This window comes from Eschrichtius robustus, chromosome 8 (assembly GCF_028021215.1).
Source record: "Eschrichtius robustus isolate mEscRob2 chromosome 8, mEscRob2.pri, whole genome shotgun sequence".
In the NCBI taxonomy this organism is placed as follows: Eukaryota; Metazoa; Chordata; class Mammalia; order Artiodactyla; family Eschrichtiidae; genus Eschrichtius; species Eschrichtius robustus.
This window is the reverse complement of record NC_090831.1, coordinates 77,653,907-77,681,690: the sequence shown is the minus strand read 5'-3', so window position 1 is coordinate 77,681,690 and position 27,784 is coordinate 77,653,907. Positions and strand designations below refer to the sequence as shown.

The 27,784-nt window shown below is 38.2% G+C and overlaps 1 protein-coding gene across 2 annotated transcripts; it reads right to left on the bottom strand.

The window, feature by feature from the left end:
- Positions 1–622: 622 nt before the first annotated feature.
- FAM221A (family with sequence similarity 221 member A) lies at positions 623–27,286 on the bottom strand. 2 transcript variants are annotated; one of them, XM_068549997.1, is made up of 7 exons: positions 27,214–27,286; positions 23,994–24,167; positions 20,727–20,917; positions 18,477–18,683; positions 13,950–14,057; positions 10,756–10,838; positions 623–858 (listed from the first exon to the last, which is right to left on the bottom strand). In XM_068549997.1, the coding sequence occupies exons 1-7, from the start codon at positions 27,276–27,278 to the stop codon at positions 790–792; spliced, it is 897 nt and encodes a 298-aa protein (XP_068406098.1). In that variant the 5' UTR covers positions 27,279–27,286; the 3' UTR covers positions 623–789. The 2 variants fall into 2 exon arrangements, with proteins under 2 accessions (XP_068406098.1, XP_068406099.1); XM_068549998.1 differs by lacking the exon at positions 13,950–14,057.
- Between the last annotated feature and the right edge of the window lie 498 nt (positions 27,287–27,784).

The window sequence follows — 27,784 nt, the reverse complement described above, 5'->3', positions numbered from 1 at the left end:
GGAACTACTTATCTATCTATTGGCTTCCACCTCCCATTAGTCAAGTTTGGTCCCAAGGTCATTAACCCACCCGTGTATTTCATACATGTATGATGCAGAGGGGTTCCAGTGGGCATCCCAAGCTACAGTGTCAGGGGATCTTTAGAGAAGACAGCAAGACAAAATGCCATCAAATGGCTTCCATGTGAAGCTGTCAGAAGCCTGCTTGGAAGTGTTTCACAGCAGTACTGGAGTTAGAGGTGCACCAAGAGAATTTGAAGTGGCACACGGGAGGCATCAATACAGTTATAAACAATGCATAGTTAACAAAACAACTTAAAAATCATTAGATACCACTAGAAAATGATTATATAATTTTAAAATACACTTTTTTATTTTAAAACAAATCAACATTACAAAGTTTGAAAGATAAAAAAATTAAGGATTTTCCTGTAACTATTTTGAATGAAATATATTTGTTCAAAACCCTCAATAACATCTTTAATTTTTAAAATAGCCTGAAAAAGTTAAACTAAAAATACTTACTGTACTTTAAGCTTTTGGCTAATATAAAAATAACCTCATTTGTTAGGAGAGAGAAAAAGTTTATATAAAATAATAAATCATGAATTTTGACAAAAGTAATATAAGGTATTTTCACTTAAATAAATTAAGGAAACATTCAAAAAGATATTTTTACACAGAAAAAGAAGTAAATAATTTGAGGAAAAATAAATTGTATTATTATACTTAAATAATTAACACACAAAAGACATATTTGGATGCTGGTTTTAATTTCCCCAGTAGTCTTCATGAAGGTTTTGTAGTTGATGGCAATGGTGCTTTTCCTTTCTGCTTAGCAGCCTTTTCCATTTTTATCTGAAAATTTAAAATATTTGTTGATATAATAATTTGTAAAACATCCTAGAGAAGAAAAAAGGTTGCACATACCTCATTTGGGTTCATGTCTTATTTATCACAGCCATTTTACACAGTTACTTAGCGGTTACTAAGCTGCTAAATACTAAAGCCACAATCTGATTGTTGAAGGGACCTAACTGCATTTTTAAAATATGGTTTGTTGGGGTATGCAAGCTCCCAACTCCTCTCCCTCCTCTGTTTCCTCTCTTCTCTCTCAGAGCCAGCGCGTACTTCAGTAACACCTTAGAGACAGAGAGAGAATGGGTCAGAGGGAGGGGAAAGAGGCAGAGAGTCTCACTTACACACACACACACACACACCCCTTCACACGCAGCCCAGCACACGGGAGAGATTTGAGGAGTATTGACTGGACAGAGGACTCACAGAATGAGCACAAAAGCGAGAACCCTGCAGAGAGGGGTCCTGTCAAGGGCTCTGTCTCTATCTCAGTGTGTGAGTGAGTGTGTGTGTGTGTGTGTGTGTGTGTGTGTGTGTATCTCAAACACAGTCAAAGAATGACAAAATTTTTTAATTAAAAAAGTAATCAGGGACTTCCCTGGTGGCGCAGTGGTTAAGAATCTGCCTGCCAATGCACGGACACGGGTTCGAGCCCTGGTCCGGGAAGATCCCACATGCGGTGAAACAACTAAGCCCGTGTGCCACAACTACTAAGCCTGCGCTCTAGAGCCTGCGAGCCACAACTACTGAGCCCGCGTACTGCAATTACTGAAGCCCGCATGCCTAGAGCCAGTGCTCCACAACAAGAGAAGCCGCCACAACTAGAGAACACCTGCACGCAGCAACGAAGACCCAACGCAGCCAAAAATAATAAATAAATTTTTTTAAAAAGTTATCAAGTACTGTTTGATTTCAACTTTACAAAAGCATTTTAACAAAAATAACATATAATGAATATTGCTTTGGAGAAATGATTAAATTAATTTTAATTGCCACTAAAGTTAAAAAAAAGAAAAGCTTAAATGCCTAACCTTACATCCAGCCTATGCACATTCCCTACAGCGTTACAGGATACACCTAATCCAGTTGGATTATCTCTGGAACACATACTGCTTAAAGGACAATTACCTATAATTCTTATTTCTACATTTCAATAGTTACCCTCCTGAAGGTTGTCCTCCTCCACTGTAACTGAAACAAAGAAGAAGCCTGCATACCCTAAGCAGCAGCCTTCTGATCTTTTAGAAACATATAAACCCTTTCCTTGGGGAAAAAAAAAAGACTCCATAGAACACAAAACCCACCTTCCTTTTACTGCCACTCACACTCACACACACCAATTCCAAGGCAGCACCACTGCCTTACCCCTGCCAGAGAAGGGGAGAGAACACATGGGGCATGGTGGGTGCAGGCAAGGCCTCTTACTTCCTAATATGATGGGAATAATATCAAGAAAGCAGAAGAGGCCTGGCAAAACCACTCTACCCAATGTCACCAAACTGCAAGTAACCTCCTAAAAATAAAATTGAATGAATCTCACCTCTGTCTCTTCCCCATTTTCTCCCTCTCTCTCTCCTCTTTGAGTTGGCTGGGAACCTCATTCAAAAATCATACACTCGGGACTTCCCTTGAGGTCCAGTGGTTAAGATTCCACACTTCCACTGCAGGGCGCACGAGTTCGATCCCTGGTCAGGGAACTAAGATACTGCATGCTGCGTGGCATGGCCAAAAAAATAAATAAATAAAAATCGTACACTCATGTCACTCTTGTACACTGTAAAGGTCAACAGGCCATCTGAAGGACCCCCAAAGAACACTCTGTTCTGAGGCAAAGATTATGGGCCTTGGAGTCAGAAGAACACCTGAATTGTACCTCTACTGTTGATTAACCATCTGAGGCAAGCTACTAACCAACAGTTCTGTCCTTTGTAAAAAAGGTCATCGTAATAGGCACTATGTAATAGGGTCGTTCTAAAGGTTTAAATAAGATTTTATTTATATATATATAAATCTAGGTACTTAATAAGCACTCAAATGCTAGTCCCCTTACCCCTCTCATTTAGGGCCAAGTGTTACATTTGCAGTAACATCAAAAAAGATCAAATATGCTAAACAAACAACAAAAGCCAAAGCAGCGTTTACTCATTTCAAATGGTACTTAGCAAATACATCCACCTAATACAGTGTCCAAAGAGCAAAAACACCTCCTCTTGCTCCTCCTTAATTTTTAATTTTTTAATTTTTTTATACAGCAGGTCCTTATTAGTCATTAATTTTATATACATAAGTGTATACATGTCAATCCCAATCGCCCAATTCATCACACCACCACCACCCCGCAGTTTTCCCTGCTTGGTGTCCATACGTTTGTTCTCTACATCTGTGTCTCAATTTCTATCCTGCAAACCGGTCCATCTGTACATTTTTCTAGGTTCCACATATATGCGTTAATATACAATGTTTGTTTTGCTCTTTCTGACTTACTTCACTCTGTATGACAGTCTCTAGATCCATCCACGTCTCAACAAATGACCCAATTACTTCCTTTTTATGGCTGAGTAATATTCCATTGTATATATGTACCACATCTTCTTTATCCATTCGTCTGTCGATGGGCATTTAGGTTGCTTCCATGACCTGGCTACTGAAATAGTGCTGCAAGGAACATTGGGGTGCATGTGTCTTTTTGAATTATGGTTTTCTCTGGGTATATGCCCAGTAGTGGGATTGCTGGATCATATGGTAATTCTATTTTTAGTTTTTTAAGCAACCTCCATACTGTTCTCCATAGTGGCTGTATCAATTTACATTCCCACCAACAGTGCAAGAGGGTTCCCTTTTCTCCACACCCTCTCCAGCATTTGTTATTTGTAGATTTTCTGATGATGCCCATTCTAACTGGTGTGAGGTGATACCTCATTGTAGTTTTGATTTGCATTTCTCTAATAATTAGTGATGGTGAGCAGCTTTTCATGTGCTTCTTGGCCATCTGTATGTCTTCTCTGGAGAAATGTCTATTTAGGTCTTCTGCCCATTTTTGGATTGGGTTGTTTGTTTTTTTAATATTGAGCTGCATGAGTCGTTTATATATTTTGGAGATTGATCCTTTGTCCGTTGATTCATTTGCAAATATTTTCTCCCATTCTGAGGGTTGTCTTTTCATCTTGTTTATGGTTTCCTTTGCTGTGCAAAAGCTTTGAAGTTTCATTAGGTCCCATTTGTTTATATTTGTTTTTATTTCCATTACTCTAGGAGGTGGATCAAAAAATATCTTGCTGTGATTTATGTCAAAGAGTGTTCTTCCTATGTTTTCCTCTAAGAGTTTTACAGTGTCTGGTCTTACATTTAGGTCTCTAATCCATTTTGAGTTTATTTTTGTGTATGCTGTTAAGGAGTGTCCTAATTTCATTCTTTTACATGTAGCTGTCCAGTTTTCCCAGAACCACTTATTGAAGAGACTGTCTTTTCTCCATTGTATATCCTTGCCTCCTTTGTCATAGATTAGTTGACCATAGGTGCGTGGGTTTATCTCTGGGCTTTCTATCTTGTTCCATTGATCTATGTTTCTGTTTTTGTGCCAGTACCATATTGTCTTGATTACTGTAGCTTTATAGTATAGTCTGAAGTCAGGGAGTCTGATTCCTCCAGCTCCATTTTTTTCCCTCAAGACTGCTTGGGCTATTCGGGGTCTTTTGTGTCTCCATACAAATTGTGAAATTTTTTGTTCTAGTTCTGTAAAAAATGCCATTGGTAATTTGATAGGGATTGCATTGAATCTGTAGATTGCTTTGTGTAGTATAGTCATTTTCACAATATTGATTCTTCCAATCCAAGAACATGGTATATCTCTCCATCTGTTGGTATCCTCTTTAATTTCTTTCATCAGTGTCTTATAGTTTTCTGCATACAGGTCTTTTGTCTCCCTAGGTAGGTTTATTCCTAGGTATTTTATTCCTTTTGTTGCAATGGTAAATGGGAGTGTTGCCTTAATTTCTCTTTCAGGTTTTTCATCGTTAGTGTATAGGAATGCAAAAGATTTCTGTGCATTAATTTTGTATCCTGCAACTTTACCAAATTCATTGATTAGCTCTAGTAGCTTTCTGGTGGCATCTTTAGGATTCTCTATGTATAGTATCATGTCATCTGCAAACAGTGACAGTTTCACTTCTTCTTTTCCAATTTTATTCCTTTTATTTCTTTTTCTTCTCTGATTGCCATGGCTAGGACTTCCAAAACTATGTTGAATAATAGTGGCAAGAGTGTACATCCTTGTCTTGTTCCTGATCTTAGAGGAAATGCTTTCAGTTTTTCACCATTGAGAATGATGTTTCCTGTGGGTTTGTCGTATATGGCCTTTATGATGTTGAGGTAGGTTCCCTCTATGCCCACTTTCTGGAGAGTTTTTATCATAAATGAGTGTTGAATTTTGTTAAAAGCTTTTTCTGCATCTATTGAGATGATCATATGTTTTTTTTCCTTCAATTTGTTAATATGGTGTATCACATTGATTGATTTGCGTATATTGAAGAATCCTTGCATCCCTGGGATAAATCCCACTTGATCATGGTGTATGATCCTTTTAATGTGTTGTTGGATTCTGTTTGCTAGTATTTTGTTGAGGATTTTTGCATCCATATTCATAAGTGATATTGGTCTGTAATTTTCTATTTTTGTTGTATCTTTGTCTGGTTTTGGTATGAGGGTGATGGTGGCCTCACAGAATGAGTTTCGGAGTGTTCCTTCCTCTGCAATTTTTTGGAAGAGTTTGAGAGGAGTGTTGTTAGCTCTTCTCTAAATGTTTGATAGAATTCACCTGTGAAGCCATCTGGTCTTGGACTTTTGTTTGTTGGAAGATTTTTAATCACAGTTTCAATTTCATTACTTGTGATTAGTCTGTTCATATTTCCTATTTTTTCCTGGTTCAGTCTTGGAAGGTTATACCTTTCTAAAAATTTGTCCATTTCTTCCAGGTTGTCCATTTTATTGGCATAGAGTTGCTTGTAGTAGTCCCTTAGGATGCTTTGTATTTCTGTGGTGTCTGTTGTAACTTCTCCTTTTTCATTTCTAATTTTATTGATTTGAGTCCTCTCCCTCTTTTTCTTGATTATTCTGGCTAATAGTTTATCAAATTGGTTTATCTTCTCAAAGAACCAGCTTTTAGTTTTATTGATCTTTGCTATTGTTTTCTTTGTTTCTATTTCATTTATTTCTGCTCTGGTCTTTATGATTTCTTTCCTTCTTCTGACTTTGGGTTTTCTTTGTTCTTCTTTCTCTAGTTCCTTTAGGTGTAAGGCTTGATTGTTTATTTGAGATTTTTCTTGTTTCTTGAGGTAGGCTTGTATAGCTATAAACTTCCCTCTTAGAACTGCTTTTGCTGCATCCCATAGGTTTTGGATCGTCGTGTTTTCATTGTCATTTGTCTCTAGGTATTTTTTTATTTCCTCTTTGATCTCTTCAGTGATCTCTTGGTTATTTAGTAACGTATTGTTTAGCCTCCATGTGTTTGTGTTTTTTACAGTTTTTTCCCTGTAATTCATTTCTAATCTCATAGCGTTGTGGTCATAAAACATGCTTGATATGATTTCAATTTTCTTAAATTTACTGAGTCTTGATTTGTGACCCAAGATGTGATCTCTCCTGGAGAATGTTCCATGCGTACTTGAGAAGAAAGTATAATCTGCTGTTTTTGGATGGACTGTCCTATAAATATCAATTAAATCTATCTGGTCTATTGTGTCATTTAAAGCTTCTGTTTCCTTATTAATTTTCTGTTTGGATGATCTGTCCATTGGTGTAAGTGAGGTGTTAAAGTCCCCCACTATTACTGTGTTACTGTCGATTTCCTCTTTTATAGCTGTTAGCAGTTGCCTTATGTATTGAGGTGCTCCTATGTTGGGTGCATATATATTTATAATTGTTATATCTTCTTCTTGGATTGACCCCTTGATCATTACGTAGTGTCCTTCCTTGTCTCTTGTAACATTCTTTATTTTAAAGTCTATTTTATCTGATATGAGTATGGTTACTCCAGCTTTATTTTGATTTCCATTTGCATGGAATATCTTTTTCCATCCCCTCACTTTCATTCTGAATGTGTCCCTAGGTCTGAAGTGGGTCTCTTGTCCTGTTTTTGTATCCATTCAGCAAGCCTGTGCCTTTTGGTTGGAGCATTTAATCCATTCACGTTTAAGGTAATTATCGATATGTATGTTCCTATGACCATTTTCTTAATTGTTTTGGGTTTGTTTTTGTAGTTCCTTTCTTCTCTTATGTTTCCCACTTAGAGAAGTTCCTTTAGCATTTTTTGTAGAGCTGGTTTGGTGGTGCTGAATTCTCTTAGCTTTTGCTTGTCTGTAAAGCTTTTGATTTCTCCATCAAATCTGAATGAGATCCTTGCCGGGTAGAGTAATCTTGGTTGTAGGTTCTTCCCTTTCATCACTTTCAGTATATCATGCCACTCCCTTCTGGCTTGTAGAGTTTCTGCTGAGAAATCAGCTGTTAACCTTATGGGAGTTCCCTTGTATGTTATTTGTTGTTTTTCCCTTGCTGATTTCAATAATTTTTCTTTGTCTTTAATTTTTCCCAATTTGATTACTATGTGTCTCAGCGTGTTTCTCCTTGGGTTTATCCTGTATGGGACTCTCTGCGCTTCCTGGAGTAGGGTGGCTATTTCCTTTCCCATGTTAGGGAAGTTTTTGACTATAATCTCTTTGAATATTTTCTCGGGTCCTTTCTCTCTCTCTTCTCCTTCTGGGACCCCTATAATGCGAATATTGTTGCGTTTAATGTTGTCCCAGAGGTCTCTTAGGCTGTCTTCATTTCTTTTCATTCTTTTTTCTTTATTCTGTTCCGCAGTAGCGAGTTCCACCATTCTGTCTTCCAGGTCACTTATCCGTTCTTCTGCCTCAGGTTATTCTGCTATTGATTCCTTCTAGTGGAGTTTTCATTTCAGTTATTGTATTGTTCATCTCTGTTTGTTTGTTCTTTAATTCTTCAAGGTCTTTGTTAAACATTTCTTGCATCTTCTCAATCTTTGCCTCCGTTCTTTTTCCGAGGTCTGGATCATCTTCACTATCATTATTCTGAATTCTTTTTCTGGAAGGTTGCCAATCTCCACTTCATTTAGTTGATTTTCTGGGGTTTTATCTTGTTCCTTCATCTGGTACATAGCCCTCTGCCTTTTCATCTTGTCTATCTTTCTGTGAATGTGGTTTTTGTTCCACAGGCTGCAGGATTGTAGTTCTTCTTGCTTCTGCTGTCTGCCCTCTCCTTAAATTTTTTTTTTTTAATTTCCTGGCATTAACACAGTGTCTTGCACCTAGCTGACCTTTAATAATTGTTTCCTTAATAAAATTCTCCTTTCTTGAGGAAAAGAGACCAAAGGCCATCCACAATGGAAGAATATAATTTGACCTGATATATTACAGAAGCTAAGAAGCAACTCTTTAATAATATGTAAAGGTAGTTAGTAAACTATGTTACCACAAAGGCTTCAGTTATCAAAACCAACTCACACTAATCATAGATTCTTCCCCACACCCAGTGATACCAATGAGTAGCAAAGGATACAAGCAAAACCAGATTCAGATGTAGCACTGCTTTGTAAAGGGGCCCTGAACCCATCAAACTTAGTTTCCTAATCATCCTTTCTCCCTCAGTGGTGCCTGTCGTAGTTTTTTGGAGTAAACGATGAGTACTAACAACGTGTATGATACACGTCAGCTCAGAGGAAGTTGTTTAGGTTTGAGTTTCTTAGTTTTTATAATCCATTCATCACACAGGCTGGAGAGGTTATAAGCTGTATCTCATCAATCCATAAATCACACAGGCTGAAGAGTTATAAACCACATCCCATAAATCCATAAATTCTAGGTCTATTTATAATAAGTAGTCTGGACGGGCCAGGTATATCCCCTAAAACATTCACAGATAAGAACTACCCCCTTTACCTTGCCACAAGCAAATACCATCAGCATGTTTTTCAAGGCAGTCAACATTACCCAAGCTCCTGGAGGAGGGAAGGAAGGAGTTCTAGAACCCTGTCCCTCATAAGCCTATGAGGAAAAACTAAAGTTCAGCTGTGAATGTGTGTGTTCTAAGAACACAGACTGATTTGATTAAAAGTCTATCCTTGATGATGCTGCAAAAATAGCCTCTTCTTTCCTCACTCTATTTCATCCTCCCCGTGAAATTCTACCACCACCTCTTTCTCTTAGTTCAGAGCTTTCCAAAAGAACTTTCTGCACTGCCCAACAACGTAGCTACTAGCCACATGTGGCTACTGAGCCCCTGAAACATGGCTAGTGTGACTGAGGAAATAATTTTTAATTTATTTAAATTTAGACATATATAGCCACATATGATGAATGGCTATAGCACGGACAATATTTATCACTGCAGTGATAAACAGACAGTTCTATTTTCTAGTTCTGCCTTAAATCATATCCAGATCACTGCAGAAAGTTCAACTTTCTAGCTCTGCCTTAAGTCATACCAAACACTCTCCCCCTTTACTTTAAAATTCTTCAATAGGAAAGATATGCTAATCTCTCTGTCCCCTACTCACTTCCTCTGCTCTTGGATGGTGAATTTATTTAATGGTCTCCTTTTTCCACACCTTTAGTTACTCAACAAGCTCTTGTTTAAGAGTTGTAGAGAATATAACAAAAAGTGATGAGTGTCTTTACTTTCATGGCACTTACTACCTAGTCAGAGAGACAATGAACACCCACAAAGCAACTATAAAATAATCCTAAGGAAAGCACTTTGGGGAATGTATCATATGGCTGGATATAATCCCCCATGCCTCATCAAGCCAGCATACCCTCACCTGGCAATAAACAAGAATAAAACAAAACTTTCAAATATGAACACTGACATGAAACACATCACATGTGTAAGTAGATGACATGTGTGAAAGCAAATATCAATTATACCTGTATTTATCTTTTCAATTTTCCATAAATATTTATTGAAAACATCTTATGTACAAGGCACTGTACTTACTTCTGGGGAAAATACAGATAATAAAATATACTATACTTATCCCCAAGGAGTTTATGGTGTGATGGTGAACTGATGAAAATTATCATTACTGAAAGCAGGGAACACATCAACACTGTAGTTGTTGAGCCCTGAAAATTGTTAAAATATGTTTATGTTTAGTGTTCTGCTTCTTAAAGGCTATTGGGTAATTCTAACTTGAGTCTGCCTATACCTAGAAGCCACTAAGGAGAAGAAATACTATACCTTAAGAATTCAATATACAGGGACTTCCCTGGTGGCACAGTGGTTAAGAATTCGCCTGCCAATGCAGGGGACATGGGTTCGATCCCTGGTCCAGGAAGATCCCACATGTCATGGAACTAAGCCTGTGCACCACAACTACTGAGCCTGCGCTCTAGAGCCCACGAGCCACAACTACTGAGCCCACATGCCACAAATACTGAAGCCCACGTGCCTAGAGCCCGTGCTCTGCAACAAGGGAAGCCACCGCAATGAGAAGCCCGTGCACCACAACGAAGAGTAGGCCCCACTCACTGCAACTAGAGAAAGCCCACGCGCAGCAACGAAGACCCAACGCAGCCAAAAATAAATAAATTAGTTAATTTAAAAAAAAGAATTCTATATATATATAATTTACAAATCTGCTCAGGTTGATGTTTATTATTGACAATTTCATGTGTATATTTAGTCAATCTTTATGACCTCCATAAATTATCATATTCATTAGTCCTGTTTCTCTCTGAATTGTTCTAAATAAGCCTCAAGGCCTAACACTAGCTATAAGCAGACGTTATAATTTTGAATGATGATCCACAATCAATATATAGTTGTTCTACAGTGTCTCTGTTACAAGTAAATGCTTAATGTAAGCAGATTTTCCTACAGACTTACCCTTTCCTGGTATCGTCTTTCAAAGAAAGCTATATCATCCTCTTCAGGTTTCCTTAAGGAAGAAACTTGACTGCTTGTACCTACTAATAAGGAAAAAAAAAAAATCTAAGTACAGTTGACCCTTGAACAACATGGGTTTGCACTGTGTATCCACTTATACTCAGATTTTTTTCAATAAATACCTACTACACTACTGCATGCTCCTAGGTTGGTTGAATCTGCAGATGTGGAGGAACCATGGATACAGAGGGACTGTGGTTACAGAGGCCTAGCTATAAACTTATACGAGGATTTTTCAACTGCACAGGGGTGGGGGTCCCTAACCCAGCTGTGTTGTTCAAGACTCAACTGTATTCATATAATTATAAATTCTTCTGAAATAAAAAACAGAAAAAAAACTTTCCTCCTACTGAGTGATTATTTTGTGTTTTTCAAACCAGAAGTGATCTAAATGAATCATTGATCCTACTCCCTCTTTTTCAGAAAGCAGGGCATCATAAGACAAAAGTAATGTTCATTGGTAAACATTCTCCAAATATTCAAGTGGTTCATATTAAATAACACCATATAGCTATTTCACATCAGAACTCATTCAGCTTTGTTCAACTACTTTTTACATTTTATAGCTAGAAATTCACGTAACACTGTAACAGATAATGCACAGAAGTAACTATTGAAGGTTTGCACTATGGTCTGAATGTTTGTGTTCATGCCCCCTCCCTGACCACCCAAAATTCATATGTTGAAATCCTAATGCCCAATGCAATGGTCCTAGGAGGTGGGGCCTTTGGGAGGTACTTAGATCATGAGGGGGGAGCGCTCACAAACGGGATTAGTGTTCTTATAAAAGAGACCCCATAGAGAGTCCTCAACCCTTCTACCATGTGAGGACACAAGGAGAAGGCACTGGCTGTGAATCAGGAAGAGCGCTGTCACCAGAACGCAACCATGCTGGCACCTTTATCTGGGACTTCCCCACCTCCAGAACTGTGAGAAATAAGTTTCTGCTGTTTATAAGCAACCCAGTCTATGGTATTTTGTTACAGCCACCTGAACAGACTAAGAAAGTTTATATAGTCAACCAAAAGTGATGCTATTTCCTGCTTTGAAATTTTTCAAAACTAAAATAATTTTAACCATTTCCATGGTATTCACTTTTTTTAACCTTGTCAAGAACTAGTTTATGTACCGAAAGGAATTTAAAATCGCTTCAGGAAGGAAAATCTGGTTTTCCTTGTAGGTAAATCAAGCACCTAATTCCATGGAAAAGTTCACCTTCATTTCAGGTGAATGTCTTGGTTGGGTCCCTTCACATCCAAAATAGAATATCAACCTGAACACCTGTTCTTGTTTTTAAAGCATATGAATTCACCCTCAACCAGCAACATAAAAATCATGTAACTCCAGATGATGACCACAGAGTATAACCACACTGCCAACAACTACCTAATACAACTCTTCTTGAGAAAAACAAGAAAAATTGCTTAGAATATATGCTCTCTATCCATTCGTCTGTAAACCCTGGGTCTTTCCCTGGATCACGCTGGACCATCTGAGCTAAGTTTCTTGCAGAATCACCTTCACTAAGTTACATTTTAATAAATGGTATGTTACCATTTATCTGGTAAAATGGAATATTACCACTTTTATCAAAGGTAAGTATCAGAATTAACCAACCAGAGGCTGCATTTGCTGAAAAAAAGTTTTTAAGAACCTTGGGCTACTGCATCACTGAGGGTCACTACATAAATATCTTTAAAATTCAGCATTGGGGGGCTTCCCTGGTAGCACAGTGGCTAAGAATCCACCTGCCAATGTAGGGGACACAGGTTCGATCCCTGGCCCCAGAAAATCCCACATGCCGCGGAGCGACAAAGCTCGTGCGCTACAACTACTGAGCCTGCGCTCTAGAGCCCACATACCACAGCTACTGAAGCCCACGTGCCTAGAGCCCGTGCTCCTAACAAGAGAAGCCACCGCAATGAGAAGCCCACGCACCACAACCAAGAGTAGCCCCCGCTCTCCACAACTAGAGAAAGCCCGTGCGCAGCAATGAAGACCCAACGCAGCCAAAAATAAAAACAAATAAATAAATTAATTAAAAAAAAAAAATCCAGCACTGGTACAACTTTCATGTGCACCGAGGAATTCATGGCTCCTCCTTTCTAATAAGGAAAAGTATTTAACTGATCTCACTTTCCTTTTTGTACCTTGGCTACCACTACAACTCAGTCAAAACTGCAGCTTAATGTAATAGTTACATCAACTTTGAAAGTTGACACAACTCACAGATATAGAGAATGAGCTAGTGGTCAGCAGTGGGAAGAGGGAAGTTGGGGAGGGGCAAGATAGGGGAAGGGGATTAAGAGATAGAAACTACTACATATAAATAAGCTACAAGGATATATCGTACAGCATAGGAAATATAGCCAATATTTTATAATAACTTTAAATAGATTATAATCTATACAAATTCTGAATCACTATGTTGTATACCTGAAAGGAATATAATACTGTAAATCGACTATACCTCACTAAAAAAAAAGTGACACAATTGTGTCCCTTTCTTTTGTTTTGATTTCTTACTTCTACCTACATTTTATAATTACTTCACTGTGCAAATCCCTTGTGCAAAAAGTCAGTGTACATGAAAAGGTTGTATGAAAACACAAATAAATCAAAGAAAATTCTCATTTCAGAATATTTTAAAATATTAAATACATCATAAATCATACAAATTCCTTCTTCGTTTTTATTCTTGTTTTCCATAAAGGAAATAGAATACTTAAAAATGTATAAAAATGAACTTTATTCATTTTTATGTGTAATTTATAAATGGTAAAACCTTGCTAATCTATAATTATCAAGGGATTACACCTTGTTTGGGAGAGCCTAAAGGATCAAGGCAATTAGTCCACTAGAGGGCTCTCTTATTCAGATCAAAGCAATAACATGTACCAGAATAAGGTTTTAAAACTCCAAATTTTTGTATTATCAGAATCCTCATAATTCCAAGATTTAACAATTTTTCCCTATTAAAATGAAGACTCTTGCTTTTTCTCAGTGCCTGGCCAATATAAAAGTGAAATGATAATCAAATTGTGGTAATACTGGAAAAAAAGAGTAATCTGGAAAATGTATCAATCTATATTCTTTACTACATCGAAAAATATTTCTCAATTTAATTTCATTACCATCTGTTAGTGTTTCTGGAGAAGAGCTAGATAATGCTTGAAATGCTTTTAGAAATGGGTGGTCCATGGCTGTAACTGGAGAGTCTAAAAATTCAACTGAAGGTGCACCTGAGAACAAAATATGTGAAGAATGAAAATTAAATCTTTATTTGTTAGAATACAAAGAAGTTATTTCAAATGTGAAATAAATTAGAACCCCAAGCAGAATCATTAGAAAAATCCTTTATGTACAATGAAAATTTTTGTTTATATAAATTTTTGCCATATAAAGTAAAGGCAAATGGATAAAAGTACTTCTGCATTTCTCAGAGACCTTCTCACAGGAAAAAAAAAAAAATGCACGAATGTAACTGTATGTCAGCAAAGAAGTATAAGACCTTAACATAATCACAAAACATTATCAAAAGCAAGACATTCAGAATTTTAAAACCTCTAGTTGAAGAGGATAGAATAAGTGTATTTTTCCTCTATTCCTCACTGGGAAACCATCTAGAAACAAAATATGAAAAAATAAAGAAAGCTTCTTCAATGAAATGAGGAAACAATCACAATCCTAAACCACAAACTACAAAGACCAACTGCTACATTCACTTTTGGACCGAAAGGAAGGAAGCTGCAGAAAAAATTAATAAGTCCTCTACTTCTTCACAAACCACCCCTCCCCCACATGCCTATCCCCATCCACAGGTAGAGAGAAGGAAATAAACTCTCAGTCCTTTCCTATAAAGTGAATAGTGTGGGACAATTGCTCAGCCTTTCAGATTCCTGCACCCCTCCTTCCCCAGCTCCTCCCTCTTGTGACCTGTGGGAAGATCAGAGAAGGGGGCTCAGGTCCAGCCAGGTCCTTGTGTGTTCTCTGGTTGCTGTGTGCACTACTGATCTCAAATGCTAAAGGCTGGCCTAAGTTGCAATTTAGTCTCTCAGCTTGGTAGGGCCTGGTAGCCTCACACACTCTCACTAGAAGTACAGACCTCTCAGCTGCCTGCCACTTTTTCTACCGAATCCCCCAGAGCTCAGGGGAACCACATCTAGCTCTGCTCTGCAGTCACCTTTGCCCCTTGCTATGAAAAGATGCTATGGCAGGCCCACTGCCTCACAGCTCATCTGCCTTCCAAGCACCCCACAGGAGCTGGGAATTACTACGGGCTCCTTCAGTATCACAAAGGAACAAATTCCAACAAAAGATCATCTCTGTCCAGGACTCTACATGGCTAATGGAGCAGACGTCCCTCTTCTCCAGGCTCCCCTACATCTAAAATCAAGACAAAAACATCTTATGTTTCCTCTCCTCGTTCTCATCTTTCTTCACCCCACCTTCCAGCAGGGGCCAGAAGGAAAAGTTCTTTTTTCTTTATATTATAAAGATACTTAAGTGATAAAATACCAGAAGTGACAAAAAGGCAAAGATGCCAGCTACTACCACTATTACTTAGCATTGTTCTGAAAGTACCAGTCATTCTGATTAGTCAAAGAGTAAGAAGAGTCATAAATATTGGAAAGGAAGAAGCAAAACTATCATTACAGTTGACCTTTGAACTGTGCAGGGGTTAAGGGTGCCAACCCTTCACTCAGTCAAAATCCACATATAACTTTACAGCCAGCCTTCCGTATCCATGGTTCCACACCTGCAGATTCAACCAGCTACAGATTGTATAGTATCATAGTGTTTGCTACTGAAAAAAAATCCATGTATAAATGGACCCTTGCAGTTCAAAGCCCTGTTGTTTAAGGGTCAACTGTATACGCAAAATCAACTAAAGATTTACATTTAAAATCTTAAGATTAAGTAATAATGACTGGTAACAAAAGCAGCATACAACATTTCCTTTTTCATAAACAAACAATAATCAGCTAGAAAATATAAAGGAAGGGAAAAATCCATATATGATAGCTATAAAAAAGATGAAATATCTAGAAATAAAATTAAGAATTGTGCAGGACTTTCATGAAGGTAACTTCAGAATTCCACTAAGCTACACAGAAGAAGACAAAGAAATGAAGAGACTCAATATTTTAAAACAACAAATCTTCCTATATTAATCTACATATTCAACTAAAATAATAGAATGTTTTGTAATAATAGAATGTTTTTAAAAAATAATGCCAAAGGTCTGAAGGAATTAAAAGGGAAGAATAGGTCAGGAAAATTCTAAAGTAAAAAAATGAAGTCATACATATTAATTTATTATAAAGCTGTAGTAATGAAAACAATATGGTAGTTGCACAGAAATAGACAATAATGAGGCTGACTAATGAGCCCAGAACAATTTTTGGGTTGAACCCAGTCCTACCACTTACTAGCTGAATAACACAGAACAAGATGTTTTACTACTCTGTGCTGAGTTTCCTCGTCTGCAAAAAGGATTAATAATAGCACCTAACTCAGAGTTGTTGTGAGGATTAAATGAGGTAATAGATATAAAGAGGCTGGAACAAGCCTCGCAGTACAAAGTCGTAATTATCATCAACAACATCATTATCATCATTTTTTGTTTGCCCCTGATAACTGGGTTTTCTGTTAACTGTTGCATGAGCCTAATACAATCATGTATCCATAAAAATTGAAAAAGGATTTATTTATGGAATTTAACAAGCTAGTTATAAAATAACCTAGAAGAGAAAATGCACAAATATATCAAGACAATCCTGAAAAACGAACACAAACAGGAAGAATTTACCATACCAATTATCAAAGCACACTATGAAGAACAATAATTAAAAATACAAAATATTGGCACAAAGTATGCAATTAGGCCAATGGCACAAAATAGAAAGTATGATAGAATATGGTAAAGGTAAAGTTTCAAATTATTTGGGAAGAATGGTGTTTGTATAACTTGCCATTGATTTGGACAAAAACTGAAGTTATACACACCTCACACTTTCACAAAAAATAAATTCCAGATACATAAGAAAGCTAAACATAAAAGCAAAAAAATTAAGCATTAAAGTAAAGTGAAGGAGAACATATTTATAAAATTAGAGTAGGGATGGTCTGCTTCCTACATTTAAAAACTGTAAAACAACAACAATAAGAAGTAAAAAACCCAAAAGACAAATGACATATTGGAAGAAAATATCTGCAAAATAAATACAAAGGATTAGTATACAGAATATATAAGAAGACTTCTTATAAATCAATGAGAAAATATAAAAACATAAAAATGAGCAAAGTATATGGACAGACAATTCACAGAAAGTAAAACGGCCACTAAATATAAGAAGACTCTCATCTCACTAATAACGAGGGAAATCAACTGAACTGAAACAATGATAACATTTTCACACTTTAGACTGGCAAAAAAACTAAGTTTAATGACATCAATGATCAGCATAAATGTTTGGAAATAGGTAAGCTAAAACATCACTAAAGGAAGTATAAACAAGTACAGCATTTTTGGAGGGCAATTCGACAGAATGTATTACAATTTCACATGTGCACACTCTTCAACCCAACAGTTCTACTTCTCTCCATCGGCCTTAGAGTCAAATTCACATAGTATACAAGGAAGCAAGTTCAAGGATTTGGGGGGCACGATGTTTGTAAAGGCAAAAAAATAAAATGGAAACAATCTAAATGCCATGAACAAGGAAATGGTTCAGGTAAACTGCTATATATCTATAGTGTGGAATACTATGAAGCAGTTAAAAAATAAGTAGATTTGTATGTCCTGATACAAATAGGCCTTCAAAAATTATTCTAAGTTTAAAAAAAAGTAAACTATAAAAATGTACGTTAAAAAGAGAAATACAAATCAATTAATGACAGCAAATCACCCTCTAGGAAAGAATATGGGGTTAAGAAAAGTGTTCAAGGGGGACTTGTTTGAATCTTTTTTAACAAGAAAATATTCATTTATGTTTTTGTCATCTTTGTAATGAAAAAAATAAAAGTAATACATGCTTTTTATGAAAAAAAAAATCCACACACATAGAAGTATTTAAAGTAGATAGGAACCATAGTTCTTTTCCCCAGAAGGATCCAGCTACCTTCAATAGTTTGAGATATATCCAATTAAACTTCTCTGTATATTACTTTAAGTTTTTATATATGCAAGCGGATATATTTGTGTACATACATGTAGACATATGAGCATACATTACTACAGATGTGATAACATGTACACACATGCATGTACATACACACACGGACAAAAGCCTATGTTTCCAAAATGAGATGTTATAATGGCAAAAATTACATACAATAGGATAACAGGTAAACTATATCAAATAAAACAAATTATTATTCCGCTATTACAAACAATGGGGTTGTGAGTTGGGATTTCGGTACGAGTATTGGGGTAGGTTTCTCTTATGTTTTCTAATTTTTCTGTAATAATCATACATCAGATAGTGACAATAAAATCTTTTAAAAAAAATAAAAATCAAATGAGAGAATATTTTTTGAAAATAACATGAAGAACTTAAAGTGCAAAACAAATACAAGGCTTCACTATTGTTAGCACACATAACACATATTGTGTTAGCACAATATGACAAGCTCACAGTTCATATATCATCACTTACCAATTCCACTGTCATCTAATCGCATGTAGTCCTCTGCCAGCGAGCTAAAGCCAGTTAGTCCTCCCATTGCTGCATAAGGAACATCCCGTCCCACCGGTTTTCTCTGAGCCAGTCTTTCTTGCTTAGTTTCCACTACTGTGTCATGGGCATATGCAGGCTGACCACAAGCACAAGTGAAGCAACTATGGAATCCTGAACACTTAGAACCTGAATCAAGATGTAAACAAAGTTAAACGTTTTTAAATATAGGTAATGAGCTGTATGCCCTATAAACCACTTAGCTTGGCCGAAATCACCTGAATCTGGATCCCTCACACACTGTGCTCTGGCCCCTGTACCTCTTACCTCTAGCCCCTGAACTCACTCCCTCCCTGCCACTGCTCTTACTTTTAAAAGATGCTAAAGTGGTAAGAGAGTACGTAGCAAAAAAAAAAAAAAAAAAATTGGAAAAACCAATCAGGACTAAAGGAAACTGAGCTAAACACTGGAGAGCCAGGAAATACAGGCCCTCTCCTCAAATACTGAGTTAAAAGCAGGTATGGGGGGGACAGCCCAGTGGTGAAGAAATAATGTGGAAACATCTCTGTGGGTCAATTCTCCATAAAAGCCATATTGGAAGGCCAACCCAAAGACATAGAAAGATGCAACAGAATACTGTTTAACAACAAAAAGGAAAGAAGTACTGATGCATGTTATAGCATGGATGAATCATAAAAACATTACACTAAGTGAAAGATGCTAATCAGAAAAGACCACATACTCTATGATTCCACTTATATGAAATGTCTAGAACAGGCAAATCCACAGAGACAGAAAGTAGATTATTGGTCGTCTAGAGCTGAGGGGAGGAAGAAATAAGGAATGACTGCTAATCGATATGGAATTTCTTTTTGGGGTGATGAAAATATTCTAAAATTTATTGTGGTGATGGGTGAACAACTCTGTGAATATATTAAAAACCATTAGGTTGTACCCTCAAAATGGATGAATTATATAGTATGTGAATTATACCAATAAAATTACTGTTTGTAAAAAAAAAAAACAAGCCACATTGAAATGGAGTCCGTTAATACACCATTAACAAAATCTTTACACACTCACACTTCTGACCAATGTGTATGGGAACCAAGGCACATAATAAATAAGTTTTATTCAAATACTCCCATACGTCGTCAGTGAAACATATTTATTTCTGCCACTGTCATTAAAAATGTTTTATAACATATTTCATCATAAGATTTCAATTCAAGATACTACAAAAAAACTGGAAAAACTATCTCCTGAAGAAAAATATTTTACCTATTTTTTAAAATATCCTACCTACGGCTTCCTTGGTTGCACAGTGGTTAAGAATCCGCCTGCCAATGCAGGGGACACAGGTTCGAGCCTTGGTCTGGGAAGATCCCACATGCCGCAGAGCAACTAAGCCCATGTGCCACAACTACTGAGCCTGCACTCTAGAGCCCATGAACCACAACTACTGAGCCCGTGTGCCACAACTACTGAAGCCCGCGTGCCTAGAGCCCGTGCTCCGCAACAAGAGAAGCCACTGCAATGAGAAGTCAGCACACAGCAACAAAGAATAGCCCCCGCTAGCCAAAACTAGAGAAAGCCAGTGAGCAGCAATGAAGACCCAATGCAGCCAAAAATAAATAAGTAAAATAAGTAAAAATAAAATAAATTTTTTAAAATTTTTAAAAGAATTTAACTATCTATTTCAAAGGGTTTTTAAAAGGATGAAGAGAAAGGGTATATGGGATGGTGGCTGGGATTTGGGTATAGGTATTGAGAAAGAGTGCTATTGCCTACAAAGTGTTAAAAGCATCATGTTACATTTTGCTTTTCCCATCAACCTATGTCTTAGGCAATAACATAATAATCTGCCGGGAAATTATAAAAAATTTTTCGACTGATAAAATCCTTTTTAAGGATTATTATTCTGTAAATAGAATGCAGTTGGTAAAACGTCCACGATTCAAAAATTTGAATCAGATCATGTCTAGTGATTCTTTAAAATCTATTACTATTACTTAACTTATTTGAATTACATGAGATTAGAGATTAAAGTTGATGACTGCAAAGCATATAAATAACTGAGATTTTCCACAAAAATAAAATTTTAGAGTAGCTATCCATCATCCTAGTTGTTTAATGTCGCTGTAGCTGAATGAAACTGGCACAGAGACACATTAAACATTCAATAAGGAGATAAAAGCATTCTGTTTGTGTGTTTATCATAATGTAACTCACAGGCATTGCACATAAAGCCAGGCCCAGCACTATGCTGATCAGCAAAGTGCTTGCACCTGCAGCGAATGGGCTGCATGCCATTCAGAGGCACGTAGAGGTAAGCCCTGCATGGGCAGCCCGTCACTTGACAAGGCAGACTGATGGGGCGCTGCTGAGGAATCGTTTCAAAGTCAGTTTTATGTTGCTTATACCTAAAAAAAATAGAAGAAATAAAAGCACAATGCAGGTACTGCCAGAAATTACAACTGCTGTTCTGTTAAATGCAAAATGATTCTTTTTCATTTTTAATTTTGTTTCACTGTTCTTATCAGTAAGGTTGAAAATACACTCCCCTGCATGCAGTATTTGTCAGCTATGTTGCTTTGGGCAGATAAAATCTTCACCCATCTAGATTTTTATTTTTCATTATTTAAGAAGAATTTTCACAACAATATACAAAGAAATAGCAAATAATTATCTTAAAATACCACTACAGATTCTTTAATACAGAAGCACAACCCAAGAGTATGAAAAAACTTCTTCATGAAAATTCTTTTTATCAAAGTGCATTATTTACATTTATTTTCACAGGTTTGCTACTTAAAATTGAAATAGTTCAATAAACGTATATTAATGCTATTTATTTTAATATAATTTAATTTTTAACTTTAAACTTCAAAATAAATTATCAACACCTTTCAAAGCCAAAGCTCTTTGTTAAAATGCTGTACGTAATTTTCTCAGGCCACTGGCTTCCTTCTCATTAAGTGATACTCAGTAAAATAATATTAAATTTATTATTCTCAATATTATCCTAGGTAATAGAAGTTAAAATAACAATGAGATACCATTTTTCACTTAGCAAAGAGAGCCAAAGTTTTCTTAACTGTACATATTTCACAATGCTGTCAAGAGTGTTACAAAAGAACCAATCCCATTTAACAGGGTTTCAAGAAACATAAAAAGATGCATCCTTTAACCTAGATGGTTCATTTTTGAAGAATATACCCTAAGAAAATTATTCCATGTATATAAAGAGCTTTGTGGATAAGGATAGCATTAGCAACAGCACTTACAATAGCAATATATATAAAACGTACTCATAATAAGGGAATGGATAAGTATATTACTAGAAGACAGTTTTCAAACTCTTTACCAGTGGAAATTTTTCTTCAAATAAAATCTTTTACAGAACCATAATACTATACAAAATAGATAAAAGCAGAATTGGTTAAAGCAAGGCGAAGAGCCATAATTGGAGTCTGTCCTTCCCCTAACCTGCCCTTCCACCTGGTACGCCCCTCAGACTCCGTCATAGCTCTGGGGAAAACACAATGAACACCACTGCACTAGCTGGAATATCAAGCAGGTATTAAATATCTTGTTTGCAACTACTACGAACCATGTGGAAACATTTCCGTGATTCTGTAATGAAAAACTGGTTCAATATTTATACATACATATAATTAACAACTAAATGAATTATGTAAAGAAAAAAGTACATGAACATAGTAAAACATATAACAGCAGCTGGCTTTAGGTGGTGAGTTTTCTTTCTACGTTTCTATATATTCCTCATTTTCCTTAAATAACCAATGTTTCACATACATAATAGGGAAAAATTAATTTAGACAGAGATCTCACTGAGTGACTGGTACTAAAGAACTTTTCCATCCAAGTGGGGTTGGGTCACTTTTGAAGGTTAATTCCGTGCTGTACAATTATACATAGATATGAGACTGGCACTAAATTTTTACAAGGATAAATGATAAAACTAACATAAATTTACCAAAGTCCTCTTCAATTCTGAAACATATCAACATAACCCTCATCCTCCATGCCTCCACAGTGTTTTTATTTGGGGTTGCTAAATAAATTTCAAGTCAATCTATACACAACATTACTTATCCTAGCAACTGCCTAACAACCTCCAGCAAACTGCAAGTCTGTAAACAGCAACTACACAGAGTACCTCAGGAAGGAGCCCCAGAAACTATCAGAACAGGGAGGCTCTCCCACAGTTCCTTTGGAACAGAAAGTTGAAGTCATTACCTAAAGCCACATAATAGTTTCTGTGATTTTTCCTTGAAGCAGCTTTGCCCTTTTGAGCTTTACAACTAAGACCTGTGACAGTCATAAAATTTAAAGTAGAACAGGATAAACACAGCAAAATGCAAACCTCAGGTATAGGTAACACACATCAATGGTTGGAGCCTCATGTATTTCCTTTCCTCCATGTGCTTTTCTCAGAAGAGGACTACTTGTAATAAAAAGCTGTGTGCTTGTATTTTTGTTTAAAGAAAGGTATATATACATGTACGTACACACATACACACACACACACACACACACAGAGTTGACCCCTGAACAATACAGGTTTAAACTGCAGATTTTTTTTTCAGTAAATATGCAGTAGGCCCTCAGTATCCGTGGCTTCCTCATCTGGGCATTAAACCAACCACGTATTGTGTTCCTACTATGTTTATGATCTGAGGTTGGCTGAATCCACATCCGCAGATAGGAGGGCCCAGCTATGGGACTTGAGCATCCCCAGATTTTGGTTTCCGCAGTGGGTCCTGGAACCAATCCTTCACAGGCGTGTGTGTGTGTGTGTGTGTGTGTGTGTAAATAAAAGAGAAAGGTATTCATACAACACACTTCTTAAAGTGTAAAGGGAGATTAGTAAATGTGAGGAGAAATGATTCTATTTGTAGATTGGTAACCTGTTCAGTGTAGCTCAACTCAAGCAACTCTAAAATCAGTTCTGCATAACTTATGTAAGCTGAAGAATGGCTATGTGGGGGTCGATTATACCATACTCTCCAATACTGAGTGTGTCTGAAAATGTTCATAATGAAAGGTGAAAATCAATAAATAAAATAAACCCTTTCTGCAGAGAAAAAAATAAAAATAAAATCAGCTCTGCAGTCTGATGACCCATCCTCTACTACCTTGTCCAGTGGTGGGAGAGGCAGACTCTGCTCCCCAGCCTAACTGAAAGACCCCTGGCAAAGCCACAGGGGCACCAATATCTTTCTTACCAATGGTAAGAGAAAAGATGCTTAAGGTGATAGACTCCATAATGAGTTCTAATAGGATACAACAGAAATTTTTAAAATATAGTCCCCAAAAACCTTAAATAATTTCTGGCATATTATCGGTATATAAAGGCCTGTTTTCAAATGTTTCCCAGTTATCACCAATAATGTTATTTATAGAAGGAAGATATGCTCTGCTACAGTTTTATATTTCCTAATCACTGGAAACCTTAGCAATAAAATATCTTACCTATGGGTACAAAAACACAGTGTCTCTGGACCCACAAGTTTACAATCCATTCCAGTTGGTGATCGCCAGCTCACGAATAATCTGTTCTGTAAACGCATAGGTAAGACTTTTCTTTTGTATTCTTCATATTCTTCAGGAGTAAAAAGTTTCTCTCCATCATCCTCACCAACAATTCTACAACAAAAAATATTTCTCTTAAGCCTTGTGTATTTATTTTCCAGGTTAAAAATACTAAACTCTAAAATTAAACTATACTTGTATAGTCAAAGGAAAGGCTGCTTCGGCTTTTTTTTACTTAGGCTCATGTTAATAGCAAAATTACACACAATAGTAATAAAGCTTTTACTTCCCATATAAAAGAGAATTATGAATAAGAAAGTCAATGAATTCATAACATCTGACTTCAATGATCCAGGTTTACCACTAGAGAATTACCACATATTCATCTCAATTTTTCCTTTGATTCTGAAGCAAACATGCTCATTTTTCGCATTAAAAGCTAGAGCCTAAACTGCTAAAAAAATTCTAATATTTTCCTCCTTAAAAAATAGTCCCCCCGGGCTTCCCTGGTGGCGCAGTGGTTGAGAATCTGCCTGCCAATGCAGGGGACACGGGTTTGAGCCCTGGTCTGGGAAGATCCCACATGCCACGGAGCAGCTAAGCCCGTGAGCCACAATTACTGAGCCTGCACGTCTGGAGCCTGTGCTCCCAACAAGAGAGGCCGCGATAGTGAGAGGCCCGTGCACCGCGATGAAGAGTGGCCCCCGCTTGCCACAACTAGAGAAAGCCCTTGCACAGAAACGAAGACCCAGCACAGCCATAAATAAATAAATAATTAATTTTAAAAAAAAAATAGTCCCCCCCAAAAAAAACAAATAGTACAAAAAACATTGACGCTGAAGATAACATGACTAATGCCCACACCTGACTCCAAACCCTGGCCAGGAGTTTAAACTAAGATGGGACCCACAAACACCCTTGGATTTGCACCAGCTCAAACCCAACATATGCACTGAGTAATCAGGTGTAACACTGTTTAATTCCAGAAGACCGACCTCAAAATTTTATGGGAAAAATTAAGCCAACACTCTTTCTTAATTTCTTAGGAAATTAAGAATTGGACTCCTTGGAGGAAAAGGAAGCACAATTAAAATTGAAGAAATATCTCCTTGAAAATACCCCCTTTAAAAGTCATGAAAAGTGTTGCTTGCAGAATGCTACATAATTTTTGGTGCAGTCCATACCCTTTTCCATACTTTCAAACCTTTAGCTGAGGTAGATGAATAAAACCAACTCAGAGGCTATGAAACCATTACAAGCTTCTTCCTTACTTAAATAATTTAGATACACAATAGTAAAAAAAATTAAAACAAAGGGCATTTTATTCTGAGATAAGTTTTGAGCCACTTCACTTTATTAAAGCTACCAAGAAGTATACCAACAGGTACTAAAAAGGCCTTAAGATCAATGCAGATCTTTAAAGAAAGAGATCATTTGATTTTAAGTTCTAAACCAGTGTAGCTCAAACTTTATTTACAGAATCCCCAAGAAATCTAGTTCAAATTCAGATTCAGATTAAAATGACTGAAGAGGGCCTGGTGATGCTCTCTGGTGATGCCGTGACTGCTACGCTTTGAGCAGCAAGCCCCTAACTCTTAGAGAATTATTCCAGGTAGTTTACGTTTGAAAAATAATTTCCTCCCAGGCCCTAACATTTTCTGGGCCAGGCAAGAGACTACAACTGAAGGCCCACATTCCACATACCTGAATATCTAAATATCTAAGTTATCAGTCAACATCAGGGTCCAGCAACTTGCTCCCAGGGAAATGTAAGACTTGGAGCCTCAAAGAGCCGGCTCTGCCCTACGTGAGGGCTGGGTGGAAGCCGTTCTGGGCACAAGTCTCCTCGCGTTACCCGAACCAGTAATGAGGCCTGACCCATCAAGCTTCTCACCCTCACTTTTTCTGGCTCAGAATTACCAAGATATTTCTAGGCATTACCCAAAAGTATGTCACCTAGACAGCCAGAGGGAAGTGCAGTCAGATAGGAACTCATTTGCCCAAGTAATTTGGGGCGACCACTTTTTTTTTTTTAATTAATTTATCCATTTATTTTTATTTTTGGCTGTGTTGGGTCTTCATTTCTGTGCGAGGGCTTTCTCTCGTTGCGGCAAGCGGGGGCCACTCTTCATCGCGGTGCGCGGGCCTCTCTTGTTGCGGAGCACAGGCTCCAGACGCGCAGGCTCAGTAGTTTGTGGCTCACGGGCCCAGTCGCTCCGTGGCATGTGGGATCTTCCCAGACCAGGGCTCGAACCCGTGTCCCCTGCACCGGCAGGCAGATTCTCAACCACTGCGCCACCAGGGAAGCCCTGGGGCGACCACCTTTAAGCAGAGCAACTCCTCTGGCTTGGGTTTCAGGCCACTCAAGCTTCCCAGGTGAGGATACAATCGTCTCACTTCCCCCTTACACACACACACACACACACACGCGCGCGCGCGCGCGCCTCAACTCCCTGTCCTCCTGCCTGTCCCTCTCCAGTAATTCCCACTCACCCAATTTCCCAACTGTCAAAAACCTTTCTTGGGAGACCGAAAAAACACATCACTACAGGTGCATCGGCCTTTGTCAGGGCCCCAGGCAGTGAATCACTGCCTAAAGCCCCAGGAGCGGCTGCACTTCCAGTTTCCAGAGGAGAGTTTCTCCAGAACCACCAACACTACACCAGTGTCCTTCTCTTAAAACCAGACCCTTGGGGGTGGGAGCACGTTTAGAAGTTCACGACTTACCCTATTACTAAGTTAACATGCAAACTTGATGGCTGCTTTTACAGGCCCCAAGTACTCAGTGTGTAATCTACACTGGCAGTTTAGAAGAAAAAAAAAAAAGGATCTTTGCATAAATCTAGTTAATAATCCTTCCTCAAAGAGGTCAGAGCCGGGAGGCCTTTTAAACTGCCTCGGAAGAAACTTATTAGAATAGAACTGCGTGTCAGTACAATATTTAATTACAGAAAGAGAAAACCTGCAATCAATGTAAGCCTCCCCCACCAGCCCGGAAAGGGATTCCGGGAGCCCCAGCGAGCCAGCGCTGGGCCCCTGCCTACGCCTCCAGCGCTCCTCCCGCGAGGGGGACCGGGCCCGCCCGCGCCTCCGGAGCTCCTCCAGCGAGAGGGACCAGGCCTGCCCGGGGCCTCCTGGCCCCGCGGAGCCGCCGCCTCACCTCCGGTACTCCATGTACTCGTCCACGGCCGCCGCGCCGCCGGCGGGCAACGTCAGCCGCTCCATGGCGGGCGGGGAACCGGGAGGCGCCGGCTCTGGGGCCCCAGCCCGCCCTGCGCACGTGAGCAGAACCCTGAGGAGCCAAAACTGGTCCCGCCCCGGCCGGCCGCGCCCCCTCCCACCCGCCTCCCGATTGGCCCGCAGGAAGACCGCGGTGACCACGCAGGGCGCGCGCTTCCACCTGGCTGCCCACGAGAAACCTGGCCTCTAAGCTCAACGCCGCCGCGCTCGGGATGCTGTTTACCGCCCTCCGCAAACCTTGTCCCTCTCGTTTTCCCTGGTCTGGCAGGTGTCCTTGTAAAATAACGAGTGACGAGGGAGTGCAATGCCTTGCATGTAATGGATGCACAGAACATGGGTTATTTCTTTGTGCAGCGTTTTTCGCTGGTTGTGAGAAGGTTCTGGAACGTGTGAGGCCCACCTCCCCATAATCGCCAGCCGTGTTTTCAAATTTGGCGTTTAAAAAACTGTGATGTGAAATCAGTAGTCCTGAGTGTCTGCGTCCAGTTTGG

What these genes read in the sequence shown, in the direction of transcription:
- FAM221A (XM_068549997.1), bottom strand. Translation starts at nt 27,278, where the DNA reads ATGGAGCGGCTGACGTTGCCCGCCGGCGGCGCGGCGGCCGTGGACGAG. An exon ending in GAGTACATGGAGTACCGGAG is followed by an intron (nt 24,168 to 27,213) that starts GTGAGGCGGCGG and finishes TTTTTGTTGTAG; the next exon opens with AATTGTTGGTGAGGATGATG. An exon ending in TCCAGAAACACTAACAGATG is followed by an intron (nt 10,839 to 13,949) that starts GTAATGAAATTA and finishes TTTCCTTATTAG; the next exon opens with TAGGTACAAGCAGTCAAGTT.